General features: G+C 32.1%; 3 protein-coding genes across 3 annotated transcripts; 1 reads left to right on the top strand and 2 right to left on the bottom strand.

Moving 5' to 3' along the window:
- Positions 1-3908: 3908 nt before the first annotated feature.
- On the bottom strand, positions 3909-10322 carry LOC111199747 (late embryogenesis abundant protein 1-like). Its single transcript, XM_022690038.2, has 4 exons — positions 10055-10322; positions 4824-4893; positions 4301-4441; positions 3909-4181 (listed from the first exon to the last, which is right to left on the bottom strand). The coding sequence occupies exons 2-4, from the start codon at positions 4878-4880 to the stop codon at positions 4041-4043; spliced, it is 339 nt and encodes a 112-aa protein (XP_022545759.1). The 5' UTR covers positions 4881-4893; positions 10055-10322; the 3' UTR covers positions 3909-4040.
- LOC106414287 (late embryogenesis abundant protein 7) lies at positions 5222-10006 on the top strand. The gene is given in 4 exon segments (XM_013854968.3): positions 5222-9366; positions 9443-9527; positions 9530-9733; positions 9736-10006. Coding segments are annotated over 4 exon segments (498 nt in total). The 5' UTR covers positions 5222-9309; the 3' UTR covers positions 9888-10006.
- Positions 10323-17429: 7107 nt separating the features above from the next.
- Positions 17430-20672, bottom strand: LOC111200084 (acyl-protein thioesterase 1 homolog 1-like). Its single transcript, XM_022690755.2, has 9 exons — positions 19908-20672; positions 19612-19723; positions 18948-18984; positions 18781-18850; positions 18560-18664; positions 18320-18470; positions 18165-18247; positions 17914-18007; positions 17430-17814 (listed from the first exon to the last, which is right to left on the bottom strand). Exons 1-9 carry the CDS (start codon positions 19936-19938, stop codon positions 17730-17732), a joined length of 768 nt encoding a protein of 255 aa, XP_022546476.1. The 5' UTR covers positions 19939-20672; the 3' UTR covers positions 17430-17729.
- Positions 20673-22162: the final 1490 nt, after the last annotated feature.

Here is a 22162-nt window from a genome sequence, read left to right as displayed (position 1 = left end):
GTTTAAAATTTGTTTTTATTGGTTTAAGGTAGTAAAGATTAATCATTGTTAGATAATATAATTTTTGTTATTTAAATTTTTTTTTTATTATTTTAAAAGTTAAGATAGACAAATATTTAAATATTTAGCATATGGAGGTATAGTATTACAACATTAAATTATATCTATTTAATTTATACGATCTATAAATCAAATGGATCATCTATTGTTTACAACTTTAAATCCAATTATTGATAGTCCAATAAAAAATTCTAGTAGGCCCAAAATTTAAATGATAAGATTATATATTAAATGTAATGACATTTTAAGAATATGTCCATTAGATCTATTTTTTTAAAAAAAATCACACATGAATTAAGGTTGTAACTTCTATTTTAATATGCAAGATGAAGGGGATGGGTACAAGTTGTGTATACCTACCTAATTCTTTACTACGATGGGTTCACATCTAAATTTTCTTTTATTTTTTGGTTAAGGGTTGACCCAAAAGTTGAATAGTCGTTCCCTTATACCCTTCTACACATCTAGACACTCCGGTATCACACAGTCAATCTCCAGCTCATCATTCCGGTTCATAAGACATGATTCTTGTTAACCGGAAAACTTGGCAGCTTAGAGAGTCTAGCCATATTGAGCTGTGTCATGTCAAGTTGTGGGGGCAATGGAGGTGAGAAAAGCTGAGAGGCCGAAGAGCAATAAGGCTGCCTGCCTAATTGAGGGGTTCTATTGCTGGGACCTTTTAAATATTACACGTAATATTTTTTAGATAACATACCTAACTCTATTGTCAAATAGGGTAGAACCTCTATAAATTAATAATGTTGAGACTTTGAAATTTTATTAATTTATAAAAAAATTTTATTTTAAATTTATTATTTTAAGATATATTTATTCTAAGATAAAAAAATATACTCCCTATGTATCATAATAAGTGGGTATTAAAGTTCTTGCACACCGATTAAGGAATTACAAAATTTTATTCAATCTTTATCGTTTGTATAAAAACAACAATAAATACAGATATTTCAACCAATTACAAATCATACTTCAGAATACAAATAGTCAAAAACATAAAATTGCATTTACTTTTTGCATTGAAACTTGAAACCATCACTTAAAATGAAACAATTTTTCTCTCTCAAAACACCACTTAAAGTGATACGGAGGGAGTATTTGATTTTAGTGTATAGACATTAATTGTTATTTTTTGAAATTTTGCATTTATGTTAATTTTATTATATTATTTGGTGTGTATAATATATATTGCATATAACTTAAATGTGGTTTTAAATATAATATTACTAAATCTCATCAAAATATTTTAAGTGTTAAGAAAATATAAAGATAATTTCACTGTGAATATAAAACAAACAATATAATGATAGATTCTTACTTATATAAAATATTTATACATATAAATTATTAATATATAATTTTAATAAGACCATATATTTACATAGAAATTTTAAAATATTATTATCTTATTATTTTATCGATTTGTGTCAAATTTTGAATCGGTCCAAATCGGAACCGAATAAATTTATTAATTTATAGAGATTATTAATATATCGAATATTAATTTATAGAGGTTCTACTGTATTTGTTCAATCACATATTCATTCAACTATTTATCATAGAGTACAGTATATCTTTTTTTTTAACACTGCATATCTCTTGTAGGCCTTTTTTCTTCCTAATTCGCATAGTTCCGCGCGGGAATTGAATCCCAAATCTCTTGGTATAGAAACATCAATGAATCTTTTGGTCAAAGCACTGGACCAAAGGGGCTTCCAGAGTACAGTATATCTTACGTATTAGTTTCATTCAAAAAAAAAATATCTTACGTATTAGAGATCAATCATAAACATATAAAAGACAATGTTACCTGTGAATAAGAGTTGTAGAACATATTTAGGGACTGTAACCGTGCAGAGGGGATATATAGGAGATTGGAGAAGGAACAAGAGTCGGGTTCCTGAAATTTTTTTGATGACTTACGTTCTCTTTTTGGAGTGGTGGGAGATCAAATCCTATTAACCACTCTGTAGCTGAGACCACCAGATTTTTGTTCAGACTGATGATCAGTTGATAAGTTGGTATGTTGGAAGATCTCGCTGGTCGGATTTAAACCATTGTCGGTTTGATGACCCAGCATCGAAAATTGTTCTTAGGATAGGACTCCACGGGTGAGCCCAGTAGGACCTCCATCATATCCATGAAGCTTCCATCATAATCGCATTCATTTTTTTTAAGGGAGAAAGCCCTGAAATGCCATAAAACCCACAAAAACAAAAACAAAAACAAAAACAAAAATCATTGGAAATATAATGCGTTTGGAATAAAAATGCTATAATGTAAAGTTGATATAATTTGGGAGATTTTAAATAGTTAACAGATTAATGAATAATTTATTAGAGATTATCCAAGTGTCACCAATGTTAAGGAGGTTTTTGAATTATATTTTTTACCATTTTAGTTGTTAACAGTGGTGTATACTTCGGTTCGGTTTGATCAAAACAATACCGAAAGCTAGTGGCATTATACAAGATTCAGGTTTTTCTTTTCCTGTATTTGTATATCAGTCAATAAACAGCTCAACCAAGAAGTCATAGAAACCACGTTTGAGACCTGCCAGCTCAACCAAAGAATTCTAGAGAATTTTCGCTTGGGATTTGTTTTTTGGTTGATAAATCTAATCAAATCAATACAAGAAATGTAGAATATTATTTTCTCAAAAGACAAAGCTCTTTATTAATCAAATCAAACTGCATACAATTTAGCTTAGATGCCTATTTATAATAAATCTTTAAATCTCTGAAAATTCTAATCTCAATTAAAATAAAAAAACTATTAAAATATAGAAAAATACAATAAGAAGTTAGTATCTATGTAAACTAATGAATAATAAATATATTTGGATAATTTCTAAATATCTTGCTGCATCACATACCAACAGAAATAAGAATATTTTGTTGTTGAAATAATTAAATTCAGTAATAATATTTGTGAGATAACAAGTTAAGTTCCACATCGGATATTAGACAAAAAAAAATCTAATATATAAAGAGAAGTCTAATTCTAATAGTACGAGGCCTTTGGGAAAGGAGCCCAAAACCAAAAGTAAATCCATGCGGGTCAGTCTTTTAGACCCAAAGTGGACAATATCGTACTAATAAGATAAGATAGAGTTGCACATGGGATTTCGTAATCCCAACAATTGGTATCAGAGCCAGGTTGACGAAGATCTGCAAGAAGACCACAATATCCTTAAGTAAGAACGGGATCCTTTAAAGAAGAATAAAAAAGTTTGGCATATATTAGTTAGAAGATCATGGAATCTGTGATGTTGTCGGAGAAAGATCATTCTCAAAGGAAGCTATGTGATTACCGGTACAAGGTGGTGCCAAAGATGATTCGCCGAAGGAAACACACGAGATGGATGTGATCCTTAGCTTGAGGGGGAGAATGTGAGATAACAAGTTAAGTCTCATTTCGAATATTAGACAAAGAAAAAATCTAATATATAAAGAGAAATCCAACTTTAATAGTACTAGGCCTTTTAGAAAAGAGCCCAAAACCAAAAGTAATCCATGCGGGCCAGTCTCTTAGGCCCAAAGTAGACAATAAAATAGCGTTGGACATGAGATTTTGTAATCCCAACAGTATTTAACTAATTTAAATTCAGTAATAGTATTTGACTAATTTGCTAAGACCTTCTCGCTCAAGCTTCTTCTGTTATATATAGATTCTTGCTCAAGCTTCTTCTGTTATATATAGACTCTTATATATAATACACACTGACACCAGAATTTGGAACAGAAGATCTGTCACATTTGACACATCAATTCATAAGAAATAAACATTACTAATTACGGTTTATTGTGAATGAGGCACTTAAAATGTCTCAATGCGTACAATAATTTTTTTAAAATAACATATTTTTTTAAATAACAAAAATTTAGAAACTTAAACAAACAAAAAAAACCAAAATTACAGCATGCGTTTTTGTTTATATTGAGAAGATCAGGCCAAACACTTCTTTAATTATTCCTGGAGCTAGGGTTGCTTGGGCGGGTCATGCCAGCAGGGCTGCTAGGGTTGTTGGTGGCTGGACTCATCCCGAGACTGTTCTTCACAGCGTCTGCTGCTCCTTGTGCCATATTCTTCACTTGTCCACCTGTCTACACTCCACAATCAACAGTAATGATGTCAGTAGGTACAAATGCCATATGTCTATTCCTACATTCATCAATAATAATGAAAACAAAAAAAAAGAAGAAGAAGAAGAAGAAGAATAGACCTGTTGGATGACATTAGAGGCCTGAGAAATTAGGGACGGATTGTTCTGATCATGTTCCGAGTGTGACTGCAACTGAGTGTGATGATCAGCATTCTTATTCATTGAGTGTGATACATTGTCCAAGCACTCTTCCTTCTTCAGCTGTAATTTAAAATGTATTATATTCACTTAAAACCTGATACAGAAACTAGAATTGACCGATTAGAAAAATTTAAAATAATAGTGATAATATAAAATTATGTTGAGGTGGTGCACAAACAAAAACTATATTGAGGTCTGTTCCAAAGCATATGCAAATAAAACTACAGTCTGGGGTTTAAAATATATTTGGTCATAGTTTTGAAGATTTCTTAAAAAGTTTTTTTTTGTAAGTTAAGAAATAATACCGAAAATGCATAATACGACCACTGTGAACTTGATATCTTATTACTTTTCCATTTTTGATGAACATCCGAAAAGATTCTAGAGTCTGTGTGGGAATACACAATATTATTCGAAAAATGTCCTTTTGTGTTGTATGTACCTGGACTTGACCGGTGGCTTCTCCGGCCTTGTAGCTTAATTCTTGGTTCGACGACATCTTCTTTTTGGATCTGTAAATGTCTTTAGTAGTTAAGATTGTAATTTTGTAGAATATTTGAATGGATTGATAAGCTCTAAAGTGATATTTATACAATTCAAAAGTTCTATTATAGTAAAATCCTGAATCTATGCATTTACACGTAGAAAACAATTTGACGACTGATATGGCTACAAATTTTGTGGATATGAGTAGTTTTAGGACGTAGTACCCTAACGCTGCTTGGTCAAAGATGTCTGGAAATAGGAAGATTTTAATACTTTTTTCCGTAACATTCTTTGCGCACTTTAATGTATCGGATCATATCCGATACACAAATCTTTTTTCCGGTTTTCGCTTTAACCAAAAAACAACGCATGCTGCATAACGCATTAAGGTAAATAAATGAATTCCGTGAAGGTGAGTCGCCACGTATCTACGGATTATCCGTAACTTTTACCACGACATGGCAGATTTACATAGGTCGTCATCAAAACAAGAGACCTATCAATATTCAACAATGGCACATCTCTCGAGTTTCGAACTTCGTCGCTTATCTATACTATTAAAAGGGAATCACTTTTAAAAAATCTACTTATGCAAAGTTGTTTGGACCTATTAATTAGACTAACACTATATAATTCAGCCTATTTTTAAGCCAAAATAATATTCTATATATCAACTCATAATTTCTTTAATGTACAAAAAAAAATATTGTAACTAACAACAATATTTTACCTAAAGATTTTATTATTATTTTCTTAATACAGAAAACAACTTAAAAAAATAGTCATAACAAACGGATTAATATTAATGTACATATTTTTGGACCCAACATATTATCGAACATATGATGCATACCTTTGTATTACAAACTTAACAATGTTCATTGCACTTTTTAAGTGATATGTTATTCATGTATTTCTTGACTCTTTTTATGAAATGTTATCACAAATTTAATATCTGAAATTGAAAACTATATCAATACTAAAAATAATTGGTTTTATAATAATGTAAATTGATAATTGTAACTATGATATAAATATATGCAAGAAAAATTCATTTTTAATTTAAAATTGATAGCTTGTGTGTTAATAACAATGTTTTAAAAACCGAACAGGACATTGATTCAAATATTGCACCTGGGTCAATGGTCGGACCGGTTTAATCCGTTTAACCACTTAATTTTAATTAATTTTAAATTAAGTAACTATATATATGTAAGTATAACTATAAATTAATTTAGATATAAAATTATATCAATGTTATATTTTAAAACTGATATGAAAAATAAAATTAAAAATTTAAAATTAAAACTAATTTATTTATATATGTAGTAGAAAACAATAATAAATTTTGATGAAATCTTATTAAAATTTGCAAATTTTTTTTTATTTTTTAACTTGAATTTGCGAAAACTGGGTTTTAATATTGAACTAAGTCCCATTTAACTCAAATTCGGTTTTTAGCAGAACCAGTTAGAAGAGCGAGTCAGGATCCGACTGGTTCGATCGTACGGTCCGATCAGACTTTCAAAACATTGGTTAATACAGTTCAATAATTAAAATATATTTTTTTAATAATAAATATCTTTACTACTAAAAACATACATATCATCTCTAAATCTATTTCAAACAAATCTCACACTATAAAAAATAATAAATAATAAAAACATTAAAAGTCAATAGTTATAATGTGAAACAAAAAATATTATACTAAATTTAAAATTTATTAAAGATTAAAAACCTCAAATCCGCGCTTTTTAAGCGCGGGTCAAAATTTAGTTAGTTATTACATCGGAAGATTTCCCAAAAAATCTAATTATAAAAGGTTGTTGGACCTATTTACTAGACTTAACTATTTTTTGGTCTCACTCTATATTTCTCTAACTATACACTAATCAATTACCTTATATTTCTCTAACTATAAAATAACCAATGCTTTTATTTAATACTCAACTTACTATAATATATCAAAGATTTATACATCAATATTATTAATTCAGAATCATTAATATATTTTACCCCTATTTTTCCTTGGAATATTACTTTTGTGCCACTAAACCTATTTAAAAAAACAGATTATTTTATAACTGATTTAATAATCATACAACCCACGATCATTTATCTTTTACAAAAGCAGTTACTATAAAAACATTTGGATTTATTGGTAATTAAAATCTGAACAATACCATACTTTTAATTCATATTAAATGTTTTATGATCCAAACTAACATAAAAACATGATGCAAGTACGGTTAACAGAAAGTTAAAAACATGATACCATTCGACGGTCAAAACATATTAACTTTCAATTACAATAAGAGAAATACTTCACAGTACAACAACAAGCTTAATTATATTTCAAAATTAGAGCTTTTTCTTTGAAAACCTTCCTAGGTTATTTTTGTGATGAAAATCTTTTACAACTGGGTTTATTAGGAGAAAGGGTTTTGTATAAATATTTTCTGAGGAAATTATAGCATTTTTAGAATGATTTTTATGTTTAAATAAAATATATTATTTATTTTTAACATTTATAGGTAACTTAACTATACTCAACTTAATAATAATTTTATTTCTAAAACTCAAAAGTTTAATCTTAATATAGTCATTATAAAACCTATAAACTAGAATGTATAACATAAAAAAAATGTAGTTTATTAAATTTTATATCTTAGTAAAATTTATATGAGAAATTTAATCAAATTTTGAAAAATATTATCATGTTATTTTAGATTTTTACCATGTCATCTGGTATAGATTCACGAGTTAATATGGGTTTTAGATTTTAAAGGATTTTAAATAATGGATTTTTATTAAATTGAAACTAGATTATATATGGTGACTGCGTTTACTGGTTTGACTGTGGATACCACTTATTGGTGTTTTGGTTCCTTTTAGTGGAAAATTAGACTGAATTTTGAGAACTTATTAAGATATTTTTTTTAATATTTGAAAAAAATATTTGAGTCATTTGTTTTTATTGGATAATTCAGCTTATAAATAGTATATTTAAGATATTTGGTTATTTAGAAATTACATATAATTAATATTTGTAGGTATATAATTTGTATTTTAAAAATTAAGGTATCTATTTATCTTGGTTCTAGAGATATATGATATGTTCGGTTATTTATAAATTTTGGTTCAAGTTTGGTTTCATTTTTTCAATTTGGTACGGGTTGATTATTCGGTTCCGAATAATATGGCCAAACTTATAAGCTATCTTATATAAAAATTTATATTAAAAATTAATAAATTCAAAAAATAAACCCGCGTTTTTTAAGCGCGGGTCAAAATCTAGTAACGCATTAAGTAATAAATCAATATTCATGAATGTGAGTCGCCAACTATCTAGGAATCATCCGTAACTCATTTTCATCATGACGTGGTAGATTTACATAGGTCGTCATCAAAACAAGAAATTGAGTATTAAATATTAAGGATATGTATCCCACATTGGAAAATCAATAGGACATTAAGCAATACATAAAAGGTTAGGGCCAATCCACTAATTGCCAAGTAGTTTTAAGTTGGAATCCCATAATTAAACCTGAATCTAACATGGTATCATAGCCCAGATCCTATAAGTTAAACCCCTAATTAATATTAACCCTACCCGACCGGATATATAGGTCGTAATTGACTCGCTCGACCGAGTATAACTGTCTTAAAAAAGTTTCCGAGATTTCTGGCCAATAAGAGTCATCATCTCGAGGAGGAGTATTAAGGGATATGTATCCCACATTGGAAAATCAATAGGACATTAAGTAATATATAAAGGGTTAGGGCCAATCTACTAATTGCCAATTGGTTTTAAGTTGGAAATCCATAGTTAAACCCGAATCTAACATTAAACAATGTCACATCACTCCAAGTTTCGAACTCTTCGCCGAATCTCAGTTCAAGCCATCATCTTTCATTTGTGGAAGCAGCGTAATAATGTCAACCACAACCAAATATCTCTCTCCACAGCTGTAGTTTTCTTCCTTGTTGACTGTGACATTGGGACCATCATCACTGCCAAACAAAGACGAAAGAACTTTGCCTCTCATGTTGATTTGGCTGAGATAACTGATCTTCACAGATCTTCTCCCTAGCTCTATTATGTTTTTCACCTTTTTGCCATAGTGGTGCTCTCTGATTTTGTAAATCTAACTCTTTCATTTATTTGAATATTAACAGTTTAGCAAAAAAAAGTTTCGAACTTCGTTGGTTTAACCTAATCACGACAGGTGGCTGCACATCGAGAGTCTGCAACACGTAGCTTGTTCTCGCACCGACCAAGAGTTGCTATAAAATATGTCAACGAAAGAGTTCAAGACAAAGCACAGACACACAGTTCAATCTTCAACACAGGTTCTTAGAAAAGGTTTGATCGTCCAATCAAGTTTTGTGTTCTATTGGTTTCAAATTTTTAGAAGAGAAAAAAAAATCGAAGAGAAAAAATGACTTCTCATCAAGAAAAGAGTTACAAAGCTGGTGAAACCAGAGGCAAGACTCAGGTACTAAATAATTTATGTGCATTATATTGCATACTTCTTTTACCTAATTAACCTTGGTTTCAATATCGACTCTTAGGAGAAGACAGGGGAAGCTATGGGAATGATGAGGGAGAAGACAGAGGCAGCAAAGGACAAAACTCAAGGAGCAGGCCGGTCAACCCAACCCATGAAACAGCTCAATCAGCTAAAGACGAGACATCTCAAGGCGCACAAACAACTCAACAGAAAGCTCAAAACTCCAAGGACAAAACGGGAAGCTACATGTCGGAGACTGGAGAAGCAATCAAGAACAAGGCACAAGAAGCAGCAGAGTATACCAAAGAAACTGCAGAAGCTGGTAAGGATAAGACCGGTGGGTTTATGGGCCACATGGTGAGCAAGTGAAGCAAATGGAAATGGGAGCTACTGACGCGGTTAAGCACACTTTAGGGCTTGCTACTGATGAAGGAAACAAATAACATGTTTCTTCACGTCCAGCTACTATTACTACGACCACTACTCATGCGACACAGAGGCACTGATATGAATATTTGTTATTATGTTCTTGATTTTTATGTTTGTTTATTTTTGAATAAGTTTGTGTGTGTGATTCGGTTGACTCATTGTTGTTTATTCGGCTTCAATATACTTCTACCTATGATCTGTGGTGTTTAATCACAAGGAGACTAGGCCTGCAGCCGAAACGTACCTGGGAAGAAACGATGGCCTAGTTATTGTCTCTCCCTGCCTCAACTACTCTTACTAGGCTAACTCTCCTCGCCTGGCAAGCTATAATCTACTGGATTTGGATTGAGAGGAAACGCTAGACTTCACTCCAACATCTTCAAACCGGTTGACTCCATCTTCTCTACCTTGGATCGTCAGCTAAGGACAAGACACAAAGCTTTCGACATGAAAATCCAAAAACCTCCTCCCAGATGCTTCAGACTTGGCTACGCTTCACTTGATTTTTTCAGGAACTGAATGACGACAAACTAAACTATGGGTTAGTAAATTATGGGGTTTGTAATGGGCAAGGCCCAATAACTATAGCCTTCGGATTGAAACTCTTTTTGTTTCTTTTGCCTTTATATATGAAAGCCTTTTTTTTAAAAAAAAAATACTTCTACGTAATATTTTTTTTTTGATAAAATGTGAAATTTATTGATCAGGTAGAAAGAATACGAATTTACAAATGCTATGGATACCTAAGGACATTTACAAGGCTGTATAATGAATGAACTCATATGATTTAAAGTGTAACTTCGAACCAATGTCTTCTCAAACCCTCCAACTTGTGACCCACCTTGTAATGGAGAGAGGTGATTCTATTCCTTATCCCCTTATCAATGATTCTCACTACTTGTTCTGCTGTTTGGATGCCAGTATTGTGTCTACGAGTATTCCTCTCCTTTCATACATTGTAGACACACGCTTGGAACAGCATTTTTATCAGGATCTTATCCATGATTTGCAAGTTGTTTCTGCACACAAACTGCAGCGTTGCCGACCAGTCAGGATCAGTCCTATTCCCAGTCAGTCGGTTTGCTAAAGTATCCTAAACTGTGAAGGAGAAAGGACATGCGAAGAACAGATGATCTATCGTCTCATCTCTTTCACCACATAGAGGACAACCTTGCTGTATTCCCCAAGCTCTCATTCTGTCTCCCGTTGATAGTCTATTGCGCACTGCCAACCAGACAATAAAGGAGAACCGTGGCACTCCTTGGCTAAACCAAACTCCTTTACTCCAAAACACAGCACTCTTCTTCTCTCTGATTTGATTCCAAGTTCGGGCAGTAGAGAAACTGGGTTTGTAATCATCATCTGAATGTTTCCAGAGCACCACATCTCTACCTTTTGAGTCGTGAGGGACCGGAGTATTTTAAATGCGATCATAGAGGGCATGAAAAAATCGACCTCTATGCCCCCTAATGTTCCAGCCAGCTTGTGTAACAGCATCACAGACCCGAGCCTTACGAGCAACGCCAAGATGGCATATACCGACTTCCCGGTGACTTCTATAACCTTGCCTTGCTTCAACCAATCTTCAAACCAGAAAAAAGCAGTCTTGCCATCATGTATCTCATACCTGAGGAATTGGTAAGCCACTGAACGAAGCTTCAATAGCTTTCTCCACATCCATGATCCTCTCCCATTCTCCTTTATATCCCAAAAAGAGTTTTGGCGCAGCAGGTAATGCTGTATCCAAGACACCCAGAGAAAATCCTCGTTTGAAAATATCCTCCAGATGAGACCCAAAGCAAACACTCGTGATGAATCATGTAGCTTCCTTAACCCCAGCCCTCCTTCAGCTATAGGACAACATAGGTCATCCCATGCCACCTTAGCTTTGTGAGTCAGATTTGGAGAACCAGACCACAAGAATGCACTACACATACTCTCTATCTCAGTCAAACATGCCTTGGGAAGTATAAAAGCTTGACTCCAGAAGTTTACGATGCTCGAGATGATGGATTTAATCAATTGCAACCGCCCAGCATACGACAGACATTTGTTGCTCCAAAAAAGCATTCTTCCCCGCACCTTATCAAGCAACGACTCATAGTCCTGTCGTGTCATAGCCTTTGTAGTTAAGGGCATACCTAAGTATCGCACTGGTAGAGTCCCAACCTTGATCCCAATGTCCGCAGCTTCAGTAAGTAGAGGGGTAACATCTTGTCCAGACGCAAATATGGATGACTTAGAAGCGTTAATGTAGAGTCCCGAAACACTCGCAAACTGTTCCATAACCTCCAAAACGCCTTGAAGGGAGTCTGTTGAACCATCAGTGAATACTAAGATATCATCCGCGTAGCTAAGATGCGTGAGCTTCACTTCTCGACATTGCGGATGATACTCAAACTTCTGTGCTTCAGCTGCCTTGTTTAACATCTTAGACAATACGTTGTTCAATATAACGTACAAGTAGGGCGAGAGGGAACAGCCCTGGCGAATCCCTCTAGCGCTTGTGAAAAAACCCTCAAGACTCCCATTGACATTCACCGAGAAAGCAGCCGTAGAGATGCAGACCCTAATCCATAGAATAAACTGAGCAGGTAAACCTATTGCTTTCAGAACCGAAGTGATGAACGACCCCTTGACCGTATCAAAAGCCTTCGAAATATCAAATTTTACTGTTGCTCAACTAGTCCGCGAGGTCTTATGATACCCATTCACCAGCTCTGAAGCTAGCAGAACATTCTCGAGTAGTAGTCTTCCTTTGATGAATGCAGTTTGATTAGGCTCAATAGCTTCCGGGAAGATTGCTTTGAGCCTACGAGCTAAGACTTTGGAGATGACTTTGTAAATCAGGTTGCAACAAGCGATTGGTCTGTAGTCCTTCATAGTCTGCGCCACCTCTGTTTTAGGGATGAGTGAGAGAATCGTTGCATTGATCCCCGTGGGTAAGAAAACAAACAAGAAGAATGATTGTACTGCTATGATGAATTCATCCCCAATGATGGGCCATGCAGCAACAAAAAACTCCTTCGTAAACCCATCAGGACCTGAAACTTTATCATTCGGCAAAGCATGTAGGGCAGATTTGATTTCCTCTCCCAAGACAGGAGCTACCAGTCCTGTAGACAGTACCAGTATCACACCTATAAGTAAGTAGATCCTGCAGCATTGGGTAAGAATCCTCGCCATTCCCCTGATCCTGAACCTGAAGAAACCGCTGAAAGTGTTGAACTGCTTCCTTCTTTATATCTGAGAGCTTGGTCAGAGTCTCTCCCGCCTCATTTACAAGCCGCTTAATAGTATTACGAGACGTTCTTGTCTGCACAGCTCTATGAAAAACAACTGTGTTCTGATCACCTGCACCCAACCATCTGATACAAGACTTCTGTCGAAAGAACTTCTCCTCTATACGAGCAAGTTTGTTCCATCTATCTGAAGCTACAGCTGCTGCGGCAAAGGTTGTAGGATTCGGGTCAAGCAGCACCTGATTCTGGCAGCAGCACATCTCGTCGAAATCTTGCTTTGTTCGGCCTGGTAAGTCCCCGTAATGCGTATTGTTTATCATTCTCATATCATATTTAAGCAGTTTCAACTTCGCATGGAATCTAGACAGAGCTAGGCGCGAATGGAAAATGGGCTGAGTGGATTCCCAAACTCTTTTAACTGCCGGTAAAAACTCATTATGCTCAGTGAGGTAGTTAAAGAAACTTCTACGTAATATTTTGGTTATATTAGAAACTTATGTTTCAAGCTAATAATTAAATTTATATTTGATGTGATTCTGAATTTGACTAGTACACACATGATATTCTATTAGATTCTTTTTTATTTTGTTGACAAAAAAAAAGATTCTTTTTTATTTTACATAGCAAATTTTCTACTTATACCCTCATATTTTTTTTTCAATGTAGGGAATGCTATTATCTAGTTAAAGGTATAAATAATTTTGTACGATACATTATTTTACGCTTTTTATAACATTATGCGACTTTTTTTCTATTTATACCATCATACTAGGTGTTTTCATGCACCATATGCAGCAATAAATTCTAAATTTAAATTATACTTAATAATAATAATTTTTTAATGTTTTAGATTCTATTATTTTTGAAACCAATATTTTAATATAAATACTAATTTAGTTAAACATAAAATTAAGATAAAATAAATAATTTAATTTACTTAAAATTTTATTTAAGGTATATTTAAATGCATAATTTAGGTAAATTTTATTTATTTATTTTGGTTAAGATATATTAAATTAACTTGTCTAAAATAAAAGAAAATCGATATAATTTTTTATATAATTATCAAAATATAAAACTAAACAGAATTTCTAAAATTTGTAGAGTCAAAAAGAAATAAATGATATTAGGATTAAAAATTTAAATTTTAAAAAAAATATTGTATATCATTTTGAAAATTTTTAATAATAAAAATTGTATGATTATAAAAATATGCTTAAATAATATTTCGAAATTTGTAAAAATTTTCAGATTTTTACTATCATATTATTTAATGCCATATTTGAATAGATTTATTTTAATGCTGATTTATGAGTTATTACTATATTATCAAAAGTTACGAAAAACTAAAATTAACATTAAATGTAGTATGCTACATCACATTTAACCATAAGCTATGTCATCAATTCTAATATGTCATGTTATAATTTTCTGGTGAAAATGATTGTGAAAATGATGTGTTAAATTACTTCACAAATAATGTATATGACACAGAATTCAAAGGCGGACAGTGTTGCACGCAGTGCAAGGAAAAAACCATCGTTTGTCGTTCATATGGATACAGAGCTACCGGGGTGGTTCGCAGAGTCTACATGAGTCTGCTTTGTTTGCTGAAAAAAAAAAATAATGTCTAGGAGATACCAGGGGTTATTTTTTCCAATGTAGTGAATGCTATTATCTAGTAAAAGGTATAAATAATTTTGTACGATATATTATTTTACGCTTTTTATAACATTATGCGACTTTTAGTAATTTGTTTTTGTTTCTGAATTTTTTTTGTTTCTGAAATTTTAGATCACACGTAAAGGTATATGTTTCGTGTGTAGATAAGATAATTCGTTTTAAGTATAGGTTGTATGAGATAATGAGATGATTTGTGTTGCTAAAAAAAGAAATAATGAGATGATTCATTTTTAAAATACACTAGTAAAAATCTGTCGCATAGCCACTACAAAACCGTGGTTATACAGCTTAAAATCGTGGCTATACAAAAAATAGTCACACTTATGGATAGAAAAAAAAACGTGGCTATAGCCTCGTGGCTAGAAAAAACCGTGGCTATTCGTGGCTATTAGCCACTGTTTTGCCACTGCACTTTCGTGGCTATTTTAGCTACGGTTTTGCTACTATTTTTTTTCGTGGCTAAGTATAGCCACGGTTTAATCAACATATCAGTGGCTATTTTAAAACAAAAAAACAAAAAAAAAACAGAAATGAAAACAAAACAAAATATTTTTTATTAATAAAATACAAAATCTGTAAGTAAATTTACATTAATATATTATACATCTATATATATATAAATATATTTTTTTTTCCGTCGCACCACCCCCACCACCCCACCGCCGCACGACCACTCCACCACTTCTCCTTCCTGTGTCATCGTTGCTTCCTCACCGGAGATCGGACCTGCTCGCCTCCATCGTCATCGTCTTCCAGACATCTCAGAGCTCTCTCTCTCTCTCTTCCAGATTCTTCCTCGCCGAAGCTTGGACCTGCTCGCGCCGTCGTCGTCATCTTTCCAAATCCGATGTACACCTCAGGTGTTCGGTGCTCGTGCAGATCGACCACAACCTTCGCCTCTTCCTCTTCTACTTCGTTATCTCACCACAATCTTTGCCTCTTCCACACCAATCCTCGCCGTTCAGAGACTTCACCTCCGAATCTGATTTCTCCACTTCAACACAATTGCCTTCGTCTAATATATTTCTCTCTGTCTCCTCTGTCTGTCCTCTTCTGCAATAAACACAAACAGATGCAATTAGAGCTCAAACAACCATAATAGAGAAACAGAGAAGACATCGAAGAAGGAGATGGTGTCGGCTTGAAAGAAGAAAGAGAGAGAGAAGGCGTACAGAGGAAGAGAAATGAACAAGATTGATTGTTGGCCATTGGATTACAATTAATCAATGGCCAGAAATAATAATCCCAATTTTGATGGATTGTCCAATAGGAAAGGAGGGCGCAGATAGACAGAAGATTGATTGTGAGCCTTTGATTAAAATCAATCAATGGCTGAAAAAAAACAATACAATTAATTGCCTTTTCCCTTTGATTTATCTATAGTTATTATATAAATTATCTTTGTTTTAAATAAATTGATATCATAATTTTATTTTATTTTGTAATTGTAAAATTTGAAATGTTGTATATAGTTTGAGATATATTTATCTTATAGGAACTATATGTTATTTAAAATTTAAGCTTAGTGTTTTGTGATATAGACTAAGTTTGAAGTATGTTGTTTGTAGTGAAGATTTGGAATTAAGTATATGGTTTGAGATTAACCTTTGAAAAGATTAATTTTATAGTTTATATTTAAGATATGGGTTTCATATAAGTTTGAGAATGAAGTTTGAAACTATTGAATTGAAGAGTGAATGTTTATAATATAAGGTGATAAGTTTAAGATTTGGTGTTTTAAAGTGTTGATGTTTATGTTAAATTATTTATAAATTTTGGAAGTTTAAATAAGTGTTGGATATTAAATCCAGGTAAATTAGGTAAATTTTAATCATATATATTGTTTTGTAGGTAGATATAAGTTTAGGGTATATGTGTTGGGGTTTAGGGTATATAATTAAGGTTTTCGACATAGCCACGGAAAAATAGTGGTTACACTGTGGCTAACACTTTAGCCACTGTAATAGATGTGGCAAAAGCGTGGCTAGTTTTTGGCCATTAATTTTTCGTAGGTAAATCGTAGCTATAATAGCCACGTTTGATTTCGTGGCTAAAATGTGGCTAAATTTAACAACAGTTTCTACGTAATCGTGGCTATTTTTTAAAGTGTGGCTAACCGTGGTTAAATCGTGGCTTTTTTACTTTAGCCACGGTTTTACCGTGGCACTACAGTGGCTATGCGACAGATTTTTACTAGTGATAAAAATTAAACAGAAACTTGATGAGATAATATAAGATTGAAGAAGAAAATGAGAGAAAGAGAGAGGTCTCAATGAAATATGTATAAAGTTATGGTACACTTATATACTATTAAAGCATAATTCCTTCTAGAATTTTGCCTGTGTTTTTTTTTATAATTACTGTGCCATGACATTTTTTTAGCTTAACATAATTCATTAATGATCTAATTAGACACAAAATATTTATGGTACCCACAACCTAATCATTCACATTATTTTCTTACAATTAATTTATGTCATCATTTAAATCATTAATTCTCATTTTTAAAAATGTGATTATATTTCTACCACAATATAGCTATACTGCCATGAGTAAACAAATTTTATAAAGCGTTAATCATCAAATACAAACATGTATAAGGGATTAAGAATATACATGGATTTTTTTGGTACAGCAATTAAGAAGTCTTTGGTTTTTATATGAAAAGACTTGGTAAACCCATAAAGAAAAAAAAGCATCAAAAACATTTTATTTATTATCAAGAATAAAACACGGACAAAAGAACGTCGAGGGACAAAATAAATCACAAAAAACAAAGAACCATGAACTATATACCCCAAGAAACCCACCCATTATACAATCTACTGTTAAGTTTTTTTTTTTTTTTTTTTGAAAAAAGGCTTTCTACTGTCTCAAGTTTACACTAGTTTTTTATCATCCTCCCCACCAGTTCCTTTGCGTTCTCAGTTATTATTTTTTCTTTGCGGTCAACCATATCGCATACATAGCTAGATGCACCACAGTCTGTATTATTTAGCGTGAGCCCTCGAGACCGAGCCTCGTTGTGAGCCAGTGAACGACCTCATCCATTTCTTTGGGAACAGTATAGTGACCAAGTCTGCACATGGCATATACCCAAAACTCTTTATAAGTATGTTCAAACAAATGGTAACATCAAATTTATTTGCAACTCTTAAATTTTGTGAAGTTTAATCACCCTTGGTACGGCTTAAACACGGTTTGCCGAAATCCAGCCATGCCAAGAGACTGCGCAGATTTCTCTCCAAACCTATAAGGAACCACATCATCGGCTATGACACAAAACAATCAGTAAAGATCAGTTTTGAGTGGTCATTAATCAAATCAAAATATTTCTCTCTCTCTCTCTCTCTCTCTCTCTCTCTATATATATATATATATATATAGAGAGAGAGAGAGAGAGATTACGAAAGGACTTTTAACACATACCAATTCCATGTGTAAGTATGACTGGTAACGATGAAGCACGCCTTGCAGCTTCATACGAACTTTCTATTTTGTTCCTTATGCTCCTACAAAGTTAAGTTTATGTGAAAAAGAACTATGTAGCGTTAAGATAAAATAAGTAGGTTGAAGAATATTACTTCCAACCGGGAAGCCAGCCGCTGAGTCCTACAACAGCTCGTAGGTTTATAGGGTAACTGTGGCCAGTTCCATAGCGTCCAAGAGCATAGCAAGTGGCAGAATAGAGAGATATTGCTGCTCCCATGCTAAAACCTCCTATCCCCACTTTAACTATAAAATAAGAAATAACAATTTAAAGATTAGCTTGAAACCAAGGTAATGCAACTTATTATCTAAAATTAGGTACGTCTCTTGCTTACCATCAGCCGGTTCAGAGCACAAAAGGTTAGCAATATGTGAAGCTGATGCATCTAAACTTTCCATATCATCATGACCGTCTTCAGAAATTTCTCCAACATCAAACCCTGATTAATATACAGCTATTTATTCAGTTTCCAGTCCTTGTATGGCTTTAGAGACCTAAGAATGTTTATTGATGATTCCAAGCGAAATAAACTAGAAGAAAGCCAATAAATATTACATGCAGTGCAGGTAAATCCACCAAGACTTGAAACAGGACGCGTAGGAGCGGTCGGGCAAATCCATTTTATCTGTGAATGACGTAAAACTCCTTTCAGAAACTTCAGTGCAAAAAGACCTCAAAGTGATTTTGGCAGATTCATTAAATATATATTAACGGATTCTTACGTTTGGAAGATGCAAGCTTTCCATGAGCTGTGAAGAGCTGTAGACAAAACAGAGACATGGTGAGGAACGCTTGGCTTTTCAATGAATTTTGCTTAGATTAAAAATTATAGAATGTTATTTTTCATATGAAAAGAGCAAATTGTCTTGTTAACATTCTACCAGCAAGATAAAATAGAAACGTGTAATATGGTATAAACAATCTATATCTATTACAAACGTGAAATAAGTTAGCTAGTGGTCCGTCCACCCAGAGCCGTCAAATAAGGTATATAGAACCTATATTTATTATAAACTTCAATGAACATATAAACTTAATATTCCTCCAATTAGATAAGACATTTGAGAGGAAAGGTACAATGAAAAATCTATTATTAGTTCTTTGCGGCGCCACAACATTTATTTACAAATAGATTTTCTTGAGGAAAAAATAGTTAAAAAGAAGAAGCACATATAAAAGTATAAAACTAGTATTAGAGAACATGCCAAAATTAAACTTTAGAAAAAAAAAATTCCCTTCCATTTAAATACACCCAAAAGCTGTAGCTTTTTCCAAGACACATTAATACTTAAGACAACAAGGAAAAGCTTTAAGCATGAGTTTAAGTCTTTTCTTTTTGGTTAAAAAGTTTAAGCCTCAAGAAGTTGATCATGTGAAGAGTGATACCTAGAGCCATTGTCTCCAAGACCATGAAGCCATACTAGAGTGGCTTGATGCTTTCCTTTAGGCCTCACGACATAAGTCCTTCCAAATTCATATCCCCTTGCATTTCTACTACCTTTAAAGATTTTACCAAATACAGAGTCAGTATCCAATTTCAAGGAGGTATTTTATTTCTTTATAGAATTAAAATAATCTCAAGTCTATGAAAATTATCTTAGAGAGAAACTAGATCACAACAAGCATCACTAAAGTTTCAAGAAAACATATAACATGAACATTTAAAAAGGGAGAAAACAAACCAGAACCCATGCTTTGATGAGAATAACTCATTGTTGTTGAACGGTATCCAAACTCACTACAGTTTTGTAATTTTTGTTTTGAGAGCCTTCAAGTTTCAAAATACAAACGATAACTGATGATAAATATATGAGAAGGCAATGTGTATTTATAACCAAATTAAAGGGATGATGTCGAAATGTGGAATAAAAGAAAAGAGGTGAATCTGAATCATTCACTATTGGATGCTTAATGTGTACAACAGCTAGCCAAAACTACTAGAAAGGGAACGGAAGGAAAAAGCTAGATGATTTACCCAGTATTAAAAAAAGAATTTTAGTTTGGTGTAATTGATGATTTACCCAGTATTAAAAAAAGAATTTTAGTTTTTTTCTTAATACAACAAAATAAATAAATATTTTGGGAAACATAAGGAATACTAAAACAGAGCAGAATATTAGTTGATCGTATAACTCAATAAATACTCGTTATCGGTTAAGAGTTCATTTAAGATTTTTTTTTCTCAATAAAGTTACAAAATTTCAATCATTTACCTATATATTATTAACTACTTATTCGTGCCAACATTATGTAGAAAGATTTATATCTCCTTACTTAGAAAATGTTGTGTTTTATCGGCGATTAGACGTTATGTTTATAATTTTAAACTGACAAAAACAGTATTAATGTGAGCTATATAGTTTGAGCTAATCATCGTTCATTATTTATAAAATCAAATAAATATATTTTGAGTTAAATATTTGTAACAAAATTATTTATTGGCCAAAAAAGGAAAAAGCATATCAACACTACAAGGGCTTTGAATGTAGGACATGAGAAATGAAGAAGAAAAAGACATGCAGATAAGATTACATTTTGTTTACATTCATGTTTATAGATGCAGAACCAAAAAAAAAAAATATATATATATATATATATATATATATATATATATATATATTCTGGATACAGATTTTTTTTTTGTTCCTTTAATTAATGTTTTGCATATATGAGAAGAAAAAGTCCGGGCCAAAGACATAGGTCCAATGGTTGCTTTATATTTTTTTTAGTTAATTACCTATACATACTTTTCATTATCTTTTTTCATTCACTTTCAAACTAAAATTCTTTTACAATAAATTTTAGTGTTTTTCATTTTTATTTTATTTAATTAATTTTAGATAACTTTTATTAAATATAAAATGATATATTTTCTTGTGTTTAAATAGTTGAAAACAAATATTTTCAGGCTGTCTTTACATCCATTAACCATAATTCAAAAAAAAAAGTCTATTTTAATTTGTTTCTTCATTAAATTATGAATAATATAGTATGTTCAAAATAAATTGTAGCTTATGTTCAGTAATAAACATAAAATACAATATGAGCAATAAAAGTACTCTATAATATTTTTTTAAGAAATCATTATATGGTGTAACTGTATAAAAATTTAAATTTCATTGTATTTAGTAAAATATAATGATTAGTATTTTTTGTTTTAGAAATTTAACTGACATAATTAGTTTTTCAATATTCAATTAAATATAATAATACATAACTTTAGAATTTGTATTTTTTGTTTAGATAATGAATTTTAGTTATTTTACTTTTTCTAGTATTCAATCAAATATGATAATTAGTTAGTTTATTTTATAAATAATTATATATTTATTTAAAATAATTTGTCTGATGTGTATTATCGGCTTGATCTGCATTTGTTCTGCTTGATATGCATTTTCTATTTGATCTACGTTTTTCTGATCTGCATACCATTTGTTAGCAGATGAGATCCGCATGCTTTTTTACAAAAAAAAAACAAAAATATTGAACTGCATGCAGATCTCCTGCTTAAACTGTTTTTAAAGAAACCAAAAGTTAATAGTGATTTTAGTGCGGGAGATCTACACTTCTCTAGCTACTCCATTCCCGCTACTCCATTCGAACACTAGTTCTAACTCAAATAAATCCGCCTCCAACACTTCATAAACTTGAAACATTAAGGCATTGTCCAAAAAAAGAAAAAGAAGACAAATCTTATTCTTCAATCATTATCTGTGAAAAAGAGAGATGATTAATGGATGGTTGGGTACCGTTTAACTTGAAAGCTTCTGAGAAAAATCCAGCAAAAAAAATTTTAATTTGGAGATCTTGATTGCAATTATTGTTTTTTTTTTTCTTGAGTACTTGAATATCTATTAAAGATTCCGATCAATTGCAATGATGACACTAATGAAAAAAGCATAAGACCAACCTGGATTTCCAGTGGGGTGACCAAGTT

The sequence above is a fragment of the Brassica napus genome, chromosome A8, assembly GCF_020379485.1.
Source record: "Brassica napus cultivar Da-Ae chromosome A8, Da-Ae, whole genome shotgun sequence".
Lineage (NCBI taxonomy): Eukaryota > Viridiplantae > Streptophyta > Magnoliopsida > Brassicales > Brassicaceae > Brassica > Brassica napus.
Note: the sequence above shows the minus strand (reverse complement) of the source record. Positions and strands in the feature narration are given on the sequence as shown.

Bases quoted from the DNA above. Each gene is read 5' to 3' on its own strand.
- LOC111199747 (XM_022690038.2), bottom strand. From the start codon at position 4,880: ATGTCGTCGAACCAAGAATTAAGCTACAAGGCCGGAGAAGCCACCGGT. The intron at 4,442-4,823 runs GTACATACAACA...TTTAAATTACAG, and splicing joins AAGCCACCGGTCAAGTCCAG to CTGAAGAAGGAAGAGTGCTT. The intron at 4,182-4,300 runs GTCTATTCTTCT...TGTGGAGTGTAG, and splicing joins CCTCTAATGTCATCCAACAG to ACAGGTGGACAAGTGAAGAA.
- LOC111200084 (XM_022690755.2), bottom strand. From the start codon at position 19,938: ATGAGTTATTCTCATCAAAGCATGGGTTCTG. The intron at 18,471-18,559 runs GTAAGCAAGAGA...CTTATTTTATAG, and splicing joins GTGCTCTGAACCGGCTGATG to TTAAAGTGGGGATAGGAGGT. The intron at 18,248-18,319 runs GTAATATTCTTC...TTAACTTTGTAG, and splicing joins GGCTGGCTTCCCGGTTGGAA to GAGCATAAGGAACAAAATAG.